The sequence below is a fragment of the Gracilinanus agilis genome, chromosome 2 (genome assembly GCF_016433145.1).
Source record: "Gracilinanus agilis isolate LMUSP501 chromosome 2, AgileGrace, whole genome shotgun sequence".
NCBI lineage: Eukaryota > Metazoa > Chordata > Mammalia > Didelphimorphia > Didelphidae > Gracilinanus > Gracilinanus agilis.
In genome coordinates, this window is record NC_058131.1 from 298,634,653 (window position 1) to 298,645,483 (window position 10,831).

The 10,831-nt window shown below is 39.8% G+C and overlaps 1 protein-coding gene across 1 annotated transcript in view; it reads left to right on the forward strand.

Moving 5' to 3' along the window:
- Positions 1–1,464: 1,464 nt before the first annotated feature.
- SNX20 (sorting nexin 20) overlaps positions 1,465–10,831 on the forward strand; it is a 10,514-nt gene continuing 1,147 nt past the window's right edge. Inside the window, exons 1-3 of the mRNA XM_044661418.1 lie at positions 1,465–1,545; positions 4,734–4,888; positions 7,599–7,750. Of these exons, the coding sequence (XP_044517353.1) occupies positions 4,747–4,888; positions 7,599–7,750 (294 nt within the window). The 5' untranslated portion in view covers positions 1,465–1,545; positions 4,734–4,746. The remainder of the gene's footprint in view (positions 1,546–4,733; positions 4,889–7,598; positions 7,751–10,831) is intronic.

Consider the following 10,831-nt stretch of genomic DNA (forward strand, 5'->3'; position numbering starts at 1 on the left):
CTTTTTGTGGTGGCAACAAACTGGAAAAGGAGGGTATGTCCTTCAATTGGGGAATGGCTGAACAAACTGTGGTATATGCTGGTGATGGAATACTATTGTGCTAAAAGGAATAATAAACTGGAGGAGTTCCAGGCGAACTGGAGAAACCTCCAGGAACAGATGCAGAGCGAAATGAGCAGAGCTAGAAGAACATTGTACACAGAGACTGATATACTATGGTAAAATTGAATGTAATGGACCTCTGTACCAGCAGCAATACAATGACCCAGGACAATTCTGAGGGATCTATGGTAAAAAACGCTGTCCACATTCAGAGGAAGGACTGCAGGAGAGGAAACATATAAGAAAAACAACAGCTTGATCGCATGGGTCGGGGTGGACATGATTGAGGGTGTGGACTCGAAACTACCACACCAATGCAACTACCAACAATTTGGAAATAGGTCTTGATCAGGGACACATGACAAAACTAGTGGAAATGTGCATCAGCCATGGGTGGGGTGAGTGCGGGGGGTGAAGGGGAAAGTAGGAGCATGAATCATGTAACCATGTTAAAAATGAATATTAATAAATGTTTAAAAAATTGATAATATAGAAATATGTTTTGTGTGATAATACATGTATAACTCAGATTGAATTTCTTGTCAGCTCTGGGAGAGGGGAGAAAGACAATATGGATCGTATAACTTTGGAAAACTTACACGGAAATTTGTTATTAAAATAAAAAAAATTTAACTACTCTAGATAATTAAAAAATATATATTATCTCGGTTAGTCCTCACAGCAACTCTGGGTTGTAGGTACTATTATTACTCCCATTTTACAGATAAAGAAATTTGAGCCTGAGAGAGTTTGAGTAACTTGCCCATAGTCACTTTGGTAGTAAGTGTCAGAGACAGGATTCAAAAGCAAGTCTTCAGGACCCCAGCTCCAGCTCTCTAACAATTGTGCCACACAACTGCCTAAGTTTGCACTGAACTCAAAGTCTTCAAGAACATTTCTTGTCCCTCTGGCATAGAGCTAACAGTACTTTTTATAGTTCTTTAAAGCTTGCAAAACATTCTACCAATATTGTTTCATTTGATCTGGAGAGGTGCTATTATTATCCTCATTTTACAAATGAGGAAATAGAGATTAAGTCAGGTTCACCCATGCTTTCCAATATTAACATAGAAAGGGACTATCAAATAGGAAGATTCGTTTCCTGAATGAGAGGAAGACATCCAGCTTTTAGATGAGAAAATCCACTAGAAAAAAAATCCTTGGCTTACAGAGTTACCACATCTCAGGGGCAGGAGAAATGGCAATCAGAAGAGTCTTTCACTTTCAGACCAAACTCTGTATCCTCCCCGGCCTGTCAACCAATCAGATTAAAGAGATCTTAGCAAGTACACTGCTCATTTCCTTTTTGTAGAATAAGGAAGTCAGAGAAAAAGCAGAAAAAGAATACATCCATGCTTCAGAAAGACTCGGAAATTATGTGAAATCCAACAGCATCTCTCCTGACAGTGGATACACACAAGAAGTAATCCCCAGAGGCTTCAGGTCAGTATTTTTTGACACGGTTGGCTGGGTCATTGATTTTCCTACATGAGTCTGTCGACCTGCAAGTACAGTAGTTCCTTTGAAACCTTCTCTTGGCTATTCCCTCTGACCACCCAATGGGACATAAAACATGGCATAGACCCTTCTTCCATACTCAGGGAGAAATAACTTCTTAGCCAGGCTTAATATCTGGGAAGTAGGTATGGGAAAGATTGCTAACTGGTTAGTAAGTGGGGGCCTGTGGTGAAATCTTATGATGAAAGTGGGGAGTTATGTCAAGTTCCAAGAATGGGTGTGTTGCTATTCCCCCTTTCTTGCTAAAATCCTCTGCTTTAATATACTTAATGATTGTTAATGCAAGGAATATTGCTGCTATTTGTTGCTTAGTCATTTCAGTCACGTCTGATTCTTTATGACCTCACTTAGGGTTTTTTTGCAAAGATAATGGAGTGGTTTGTCATTTCCTTCTCCCATTAATTTTATAGATGATGAAACTGAGGCCAACAGGGTTAAGTGACTTGCCTAGGGTCACACAAATAGTAAGGGTTTGAGGTCAAATTTGAGTTCAGGAAGATGAGTCTTCCTGAGTCCCAGGCCAGCACTCCATCCACTGTCCCACCTAATTGCCCCTATATATAAGGGATACTTTTAATTGAACCCACCTTTCTCCCAAATCTATAGGGAAGTCTGGTATCAGAGATTGTGTAGTGCAAAGGAAAAAAAAGCTGTATTTGAAGCCATAGGACCTGGGTTCAGTTCTTGCCTCTGCCATATAGTAACTATAATAGCAAAGTATGACTTTGGATGAATTTCTCAGCCCCTCTGGATCTCAGTTTCCTTATCTATAAAATTAGTGGATTAGAATAGGTAGTCCCTAGTCACTACTAGTTCCAAACCTGTGATTCTATAAACTATATTTGGGGATGAGAAGTGGGAAAGGGTTCAGGGATCTAGATCTTTGATTTTATTGGCATAGAAAAATCCATCTCCCAAAGCAGATGGGCAAATCTTCTGCAACTTAGTTTTATAGACTGAACCTGTTAAATTAAAAGGAGATACATGTGTCACAACTGGCTTGTCAGTGTTACCCAGGTTTTAAATGTATCCCAGAGCCACCTGATTTCCCCTTGTCTAAAAAGAACCTCTCATCCCAGAGTGTATAGATTCTGTCTGTGGCATTGTCAGTCTGCTCTGGATATGAACTGAAACAAACAAGTGACCAATATGGTGAGTTAGTAAGCTTGAGCTATGGCTTCTAGGGTCCAGGGGAGACAATCTCCCAGAGGCAAATGCCTAAATCTGGGCCAGAGGCCAGCTGAGCATCTGTTTGCCTAGCTGCCTGGCTGGCTTAATCAGACTCTTCAATTTCATGGGCATGACTGGAAGAATCAACAGAAACTTCAGAGAAACTGGATTTAGACTGTGGTTCTGATGCTATAAAGGTCTCTCCTCTAAATGGCCTCCATTGGATTGGCAAGAGGCGAGAGCATCCTGCCTTCTGAGGAATAGGAGGAAGGATGCTACGTATATAACATTTGACCTCTGGTAGGCTGCTTATTTTGTCTAGATTCCCTGCATGAAAAATAGGGAGAATATTATGTCATAAGTAAAGCTCTTTACCTACAGCCAGAAGATCTGAGTTAACCCTCCCTTTCACATTGACCAGCTGTGTGGCCTTAGACAATTCATTTCACCTCTCTCAGCCTCTATTTCCTCATCTGTAAAATGGAGATAATAATAGGACCTGCCTCACTGGGTTTTTGAGATCAAATGAAGTGATTGATGTAAAGTGTTTTGTGAACCACAAAGTGCTATGTAAATATTGGCTATTATTATTAGGTTGCAAGGATAATTATGAAGTGATTTAAGGATAATATGAGCCCATTGTGAAAGATTTTTGGAAATAATAACCCAAGCAAGGCATGGCAGGATGATGCGTAATCTTACTGTTTTCTCTTTGCACTTTAAGAAAGTTTTCCGCTTTCAAAACAAAAATATGAATCCCCTTATCAGGATCCTGGGAACTTCTAGGCAATGCCTTTTCAAGGGATTATAATGTTTTGATCAGAACTCTAGAACACATCTCCACCAAGAATAAAGAAACTGCTACATACAGACACCTACCCCCTGAACTAGGAGTTCTTCAAGAGACCATTAACTTTTATTTAAAAAGCAAAAATTTTATTTAAAAAGCTATTATTAGCTTTTCTGGCATGCAACTCAGGAAATATTGCCCTCAGTCTGGGCCCTAGACCCAAACACAATGAGACAATAATCTCCAAGATAGTTCACCACAGGAATTCAACATGAGAAACAAGTAGGTGGTATATTGGATAGAAAGATGGACTTAGAATCAGGAAGACATGGTTTTGACTCCTACCTCACACAGTGACTAGCTGTGTGACCCTGTCCAAGTCACTTAACCCCTCAGTTTTTTAGTTTCTTCATCTGTGAAGTGGCTCTAATAATCATACTATTACTACTACTACCTATGACTCCGAGAAGTGGTAGTATGCGCAAGAGCAGCCACACCTTGGCAAAGAGCCTAAGCAAATGAGCTAAATTAGGTTGAGGATAACTCTCTGACCTCAAACTTGTTGGTTAGTTAGAGGACTGTCCACCTCAGGATGTGGAGACTTTCTCCAGGGGAAGGGTCAGATGAGCACAGTTTATTCCAAAAGCCATGAAGGTGATTGAAGAGGATATTATGGAGTGTTTAAAGCTTGACTGGACATCAAAGAAGCCAAGGCCATCCACTATGTCCTGAGTCATCTCCGGTTGTCTTGACTTTTGTCTTATCACAGGCCTTCGATGACTCTGGAAAAGAAAGTGAGGCTGATGACTTTGGGCAACTTTGCCTCCCATGAATCTAATTTATTTCAAGTCCAAAGATCTGACCAATGGTATCATTTTGGTTCTCTTCAAGTATAAAGGACAATGACCAACAAATTACCTACTACCACCACCACCATTACCTTACCTAACTCCTAGGGTTGTTATGAGAGATTAAATGAAATAATGTATGAAATAGTTTGTCCGCCTTTAAAGCATCATATAAATGTGACACTGTAATTATGTCTATTTTCCTCTCTCTGCTAGCAAGAGAAATGTAAATAGGTCTCCGACTCTAGAAACCTTAGTTTTCTTCCAGCCAATGTGTCCCCATTGTCTGTCTCTTGTGCCCACAGCAGCCTACAAAACATGGAGAATGACCAGCACCCTGGGAGCTCAGACTGGAATAGGCATCTTGATGCCCACCACAAAGAGAAAATGGAAAATGAAGCAGGAGCAACAGCCCCACTCCATCCTGATCCCTTCAGCCCAAGACCAGAGAAAGACTTAAGTAGGCTGCTCCCTGTAAAACTCCGGGAACAGGAACAGGCAGGAGATTGGAGAAATCCAGGGATTCTTCCTTCTTTTCTTCCCATATCTCACTAACTTTGGGCCCCTTTGAAGAGAACATGACTTCCTATTATGAACTAAAGACTACATCGTGGCGGAAAGGTCCTTCCAAGGCTGACTTCTGCTCTCCAATACACTTCTCACCATATTCCCATGCTATCAACTGAAATGTTTTTAAGAACTCCCGCAGATTGCCACCCTCTCCACCCCAATCCCCCATCATCTCCACTCTCTCACTTATCTTCAGTCTCTCCTTTTCTGCTGGTTGCATCATTACTAGCTATAAACATAGCCATATCTCCACTATCCTCAAAAACCCTTACCTGACCGAAGCCACCTCTGCTAACTACCATCCAGTGTCTCTCCTGTTTTTGGCAACTAAACTTATTAAGAAAGGTGGATATGAGAAGTTTTTCTATTTCCTCTCCCCTCCTCTTCTCATTCTTAACTTTCTGTAGTCCAGCTTCTGACTTCATTTTTCAACCTTTTTTTTTTTTTTCCAAAATTGCTTGGTTCAAAATGATCAGTGCTTTACTAATTAGCAAAGCATTGAGCCTTTTCTTTAAAAAACAAAACAAACAAAAAAATCAATCCTTACCTTCTGTCTTAGAATCAATACTATGTATTGATTCTAAGGCAGAAGGGCAGCAAGGGCTAGGCAATGGGGGTTAAGTGACTAACCCAGGGTCACACAGCTAGGAAGTGTCTAAGGTCAGATTTGAATTTAGGACCTTTCCTCTTTAGGCCTGGCTCTCAATCCACTGAGTCACTTAGGTACCCCTTGCATTGGGCCTCTTCTTAATCCTTCTCCTCCTGACCTCTCAAAGGCCTTTAACCATATCAATCACCCTTTTCTCCTTGACTCTCTTCTCTCTGGGTTTTTATTTTACCTGTTGCCAAGGTCTAGCAGTTCTTGAAGTCCTTTTCTCTCCTCTGATACAGCCACTACCTTGATGAGCTCTCCTCATGTCATGATTTGTACTATTACTGGTTAGACTTCCTGCCTTGGATCTCCCCATTCCAGTCCATTCTCATTAGTCACCAAAGGGATTTTCCTAAAGCATAGGTCTAACCATGTCACTTCCTTACTCAATAAACTCCACTGATTCCCTATCATCTCCAAGGTTAAATATAAAGCTCTTCCAAACCTGGCACCATCCTCAGCCTCCACTAACTCTTTGATCCATTGACTCTGGCCTCCTTGCTATTCCTAGTATAAGGTACTCTAGTCTCCTGACTCAGTATTTTCACTGACTAGCTCTCATGCAAGGAATGCTCCATCCCCTCTTCTCTGCCTCTTAGCATCCCTGGATTCCTTTAAATCCCAGCTAAAATCCCACCTTCTACAGGAAGCCTTTCCTGATCTCCCTTAATTCTAGTGCCTTTCCTTTATTGATTTTTTGCCTATCAATCGATCCTGTATATATTTGTTTGTACAGTTGTTGGCACATCCTTTCCTCTACTGGATTGTGAATTCCTCAAGGGCAGGGACTACCTTTTGCCTTTTGTATTTCTAGAGCTTGGCACAACGCCTAGCACATAGGAGTTGCTTAAAATATGTTTATTGATTGACTGATTGACTGACTTAATGTGACTCAAAATTACGAAGTCAAATCTATTGTAAATGCATGAATATGTGTATGCATGTATATATATGCTATAGACATATGTCTGTAAGTATATATGCATAGAGAAATGCCATATAAATATACCATACATATATACATGTGCACACATATAGATTATGAATCATATGTCATTGCATTTGAAAGGTAAATAAGTACAAAACAGCTTTTGTATTATATCTAGCCTATCAATGGCACTGCTTCCCTTTTTTGCTCCTTTATGGAAGATTTTGCAGAAATAATTAGCATTAGTGTGGATAATAGAGACTTTTTTGTTTTTGTTTTTATTTAGTAGTGTCTAAAACCAGAAATGCCTTAGGCATTAGGACTGCATGATGAACTTAGCCCATCTGCCCACAGTTGTCTTCAAGCCCTTCCCACCTCATTGTGGGACCTTGGACAAAGGCCTAAGTTCTCCAAAATATAATTTCTTCACCTACAAAATGAGTGGTTGGATTAGACTACAGACGACCAAAAAGGCAGGTTTCCATGGGGGAAAAGGAAAAATTTCCTAAATATTAGAGCTGACCAAAAGTGAAATGAGTTGCCTTGGAGGAGAATGAGTTTCCTCAGTCTTTAAACCAAGGGTGAATGATGATTTGGGGGGGATTACTGTAGAGGGGATATTAATTTCAGTAGGAGATGAAATAGGTAGAAGATAAGATTACATTATAATACAGAATAGAATAGCTTAAAAAAAAAAAGAGTATGATAGTTTATTGGCCTAAGAGTAAGGAGATCCAGATTCTAGTCCTGGTTCTACCACTAACCAGCTGTATAATCTTGGCCCCATTTCCTCATCTCAGGGACCTATGAAAACTTAAGGGGTTGAACTAGAGAATCTCTAAGGTCTCTACCAACTTTTCCTGTGATTCAGTGAAAGTAGAGGATTGGAATATTCGTTCATTGATAACACTTGCAAGAGTCCCCCATGGCAGAGAGGCCCAGCCATCTTCCCACATTCTTAATGAAATGGTTGCTTTTTTTCCCCCAATGTACTTACCACTAATGGTGCTGTCCTTTCAGATTGCAGCAATGACCCAAGTTCTAACTCTTCCATGACCACAAAGGAGCTCCAAGAATACTGGAGGAATGAGAAACGCCACTGGAAGCCAGTCAAACTGCTCTTTGAAATCTCATCTGCCAGAATTGCAAAAAAATATCCTTCCAAATATGTGGTAAGCTGAACTTTAGAAGGGTCTACTGCCTTCCATTGGTGCCTACTCTTGGCCCTGCCACTAACTATGTAACCTGTGGGCAACTCCCTGGGCCAGAGGTTCCTCTAAAATGAGAATAATATTCTACTTATCTCTCAACATTGTCCTATGCCATGGGATGTATGTGAATGTCTTTTTTTGTTGTTGTTGAAGATTATAAAATTTCAAAGATTTAACCTGGGGGGCCTGGAAGATGGTGACATCCTCAACAGAAAAGGGGGGAAGCAGTTCTAGAGAAGTTAAATTTTGGAAAAAATATATTAATTGTGTATGAATGTGCTTGTGAGTGTATTGAGTTTGAAATTCTAATAAAATATCAGTGTAAAAAAAAAAGTAGATTATAAAGTTCCAGATAGAAAAAAAGGTATTGTACTGCCCTCTGGAAGCTTATAATCTAGGTAGAACAACAAATCTTATATATGATAATAAAGAACCCAATGCAATGTATAATTAAACATCTTTCCTGTGAATCAAAAAACATCTATTAGACCCTCACTGTAAGCCAATGCTAAAAAGCTAGAGACACAAAAAAGGCAAAAGACAGTCCTCGTCCTCAGGGAACTGATCTTTTAATGGGGAAGACAACATGAAAACAAATATATACAAAGGAAGCTATATAGAGGACAAATAAATACTATAATTAACAGTGGAAAGCACTAGAATTAAAAGAAGTTGAAAAAGGCTTCCAGTAAAAGATGAGATTTTAATTGGGATTTAAGGGAAGCTGGGAATCAGAGGAGGCATGGAGCCTTCTAGGCATGGAGGGCAGCCAAAGAGAATACTCAAAGAAAAATATCTTCCTACTTACTCACATACAGACAAGTTAACACTTTAAGGTTTACAGAGCACTTCTACATTTGTTATCACTTTCATTACACAGTACTTATTAAGTTCTAAATTAATTCCAAAAGTAATTTTTAAAGTATTTTCTGTGTCCCAGGCACTATGGCAGGCACCAGAAATTCAAATGAATGCACTTAAGGAGCTCACTTTTGATTGGTAGGAAATTACATTTGCATAAATATCTAAATACAGAATAATAAGAGGAAGCACTAACAACTAGGGGATCTCAAGCAAGGCTTTCCTATAGAAGATGGCAGCTTAGAAACGAGGTGAGGAAGAAGTGCATTCCAGTCATGGGGAACCATTATTGCACAAAGACAGGTAGAGGATTAAAATGTCTTATATGTAGAACAGCAGGTTCCAAACAAATGCTTCCATTAGTAGAACTCTGTTTTCCTCATTATGAACATTTCATTCATAGATATAGATCGTAGCCCATCAATAACCTCTTATTCTGTAAAATTCCTGCCCATGTCTTCCCATAAATCCTCCATAAAGTATTTCTCTAACAACCAGTAGCCTTTCCCTAGGTTTTTTTTTTCTTCCTGATATCATTGACACCAGGAGGCTTTCCAGCTGTTATCCCTTACTCTCTCTCCATGGCCAGCCCATCTCCCTTGAAGATCTCTTCTATGCTATTTCTCATAAGCAAGCCATCATTGGGCAGCTAGGTGGTTCAGTGGATAGAGAGCCAGGTCCAGGATCAAGTGGAGTCATCTTCCTGTGTTCAAATCTGGCCTCAGACACTTGTGTGACCCTGGGCAAGTCACTTCACCCTGTTTGCTTTGACTTCCTCTTCTATAAAATGAGCTGGAGAAGGAAGTGGCAAACTACTCCAGTAGTATCTTTATCAAGAAAAACCTCAAATGAGGTCACAAATAGTAGGACACGGCTGAATGACAATAAGTCATGATTAGTAACAAATGGCAAACCTCTTGGAAGCAAAATGTATATTTCTGTTACTCTTGGGACTCCCCACAGAATCTGATTCTTTGGAGATTGGGGTGTGATATAATACATAGCCATGTAGTATCCCTAAAAGGATTCTGGTGCTAAAAGGATGGGATTTTGTGTCAGAGAGCAGCTCAGATCACTGAAAGTGCTCAAAGAAATTAATTATTTTTTAAAATTGTTTTTTAAAAAATCCTTAGCTTTTATCTTAGAAGTAATACTTAGTATTGGTTCCAAGGCAAAAGAACAGTAAGGAGGGGGCAGCTGGGGAGCTCAGTGGATTAAGAGCCAGGCCTAGAGACGGGAGGTCATAGGTTCAAATCTGACCTCAGACACTTCCTAGCTGTGTGACCCTGGGCAAGTCACTTGACCCCCATTTCCTTACCACTCTTCTGCCTTGGAGCCAATACACAGTATTGACTCCAAGACAGAAGGTGAGGGTTTTAATTAAAAAAAAAAAAAAAAAAGCAGTAAGGGCTAGGTTATGGGGGTTAAGGGACTTGCCTAAGTATAGGAAGTATCTGAAGGCAGATTTGAACTCAGGACTCACCTGTGTCCAGGCCTGGCTCTCTATCCACTGAACCACCTGGCTGCTCCTTGAAATTGGTTATTAAAACCATTATAAGAAAACAATGAGGTGGCCCAGTGGATTGAGAACCAGGCCTAGCAGGAGAGTCCTGGGTTCAAATGTGACCTTAGACACTTCCTAGCTGTGTGACCTTGGACAAGTCATTTAACCTCCATTGCCTAGCCCTTATTGCTTTTCTGTCTTAGAACCAATACACAGTTGGAAGGTAAGGGTTAAAAAAAAGAAAAATGCCATTACAAAATCAGGATTTCCATGTCAGATGTAAGTTTAGAAGGGTATCTTAACCTGGGGCTCATGAACTTCCTTAAAAATTTGTTTAATTCAGCTTGTTTAATTTCAGTTTGATAGTTGTATTTCAGTGTAATTGTTTTCCTTTATAATCCTATGTATTTTGCATCATGTTTTAAATACATTATTCTGAGAAGGGGTCAATAGGCTTTGCCAGACTGCAAAGGGATACATGATTAGAAAGGCTGAGAACATCCAGATAACACTTAATTTGGAGTTAAATGATTTTGTCTTTTCTTTTTTTTTCTCTTCTTTTCTCTCCTTTTCTCTTCTTTTCTTTTCTTTTCTTTTCTTTTCTTTTCTTTCTTCCTCCCTCCCTCCCTTTTTTCTTCCCTCCCTTCCTCCCTTTCTTCTTTCTTTCTTTCTTTCTT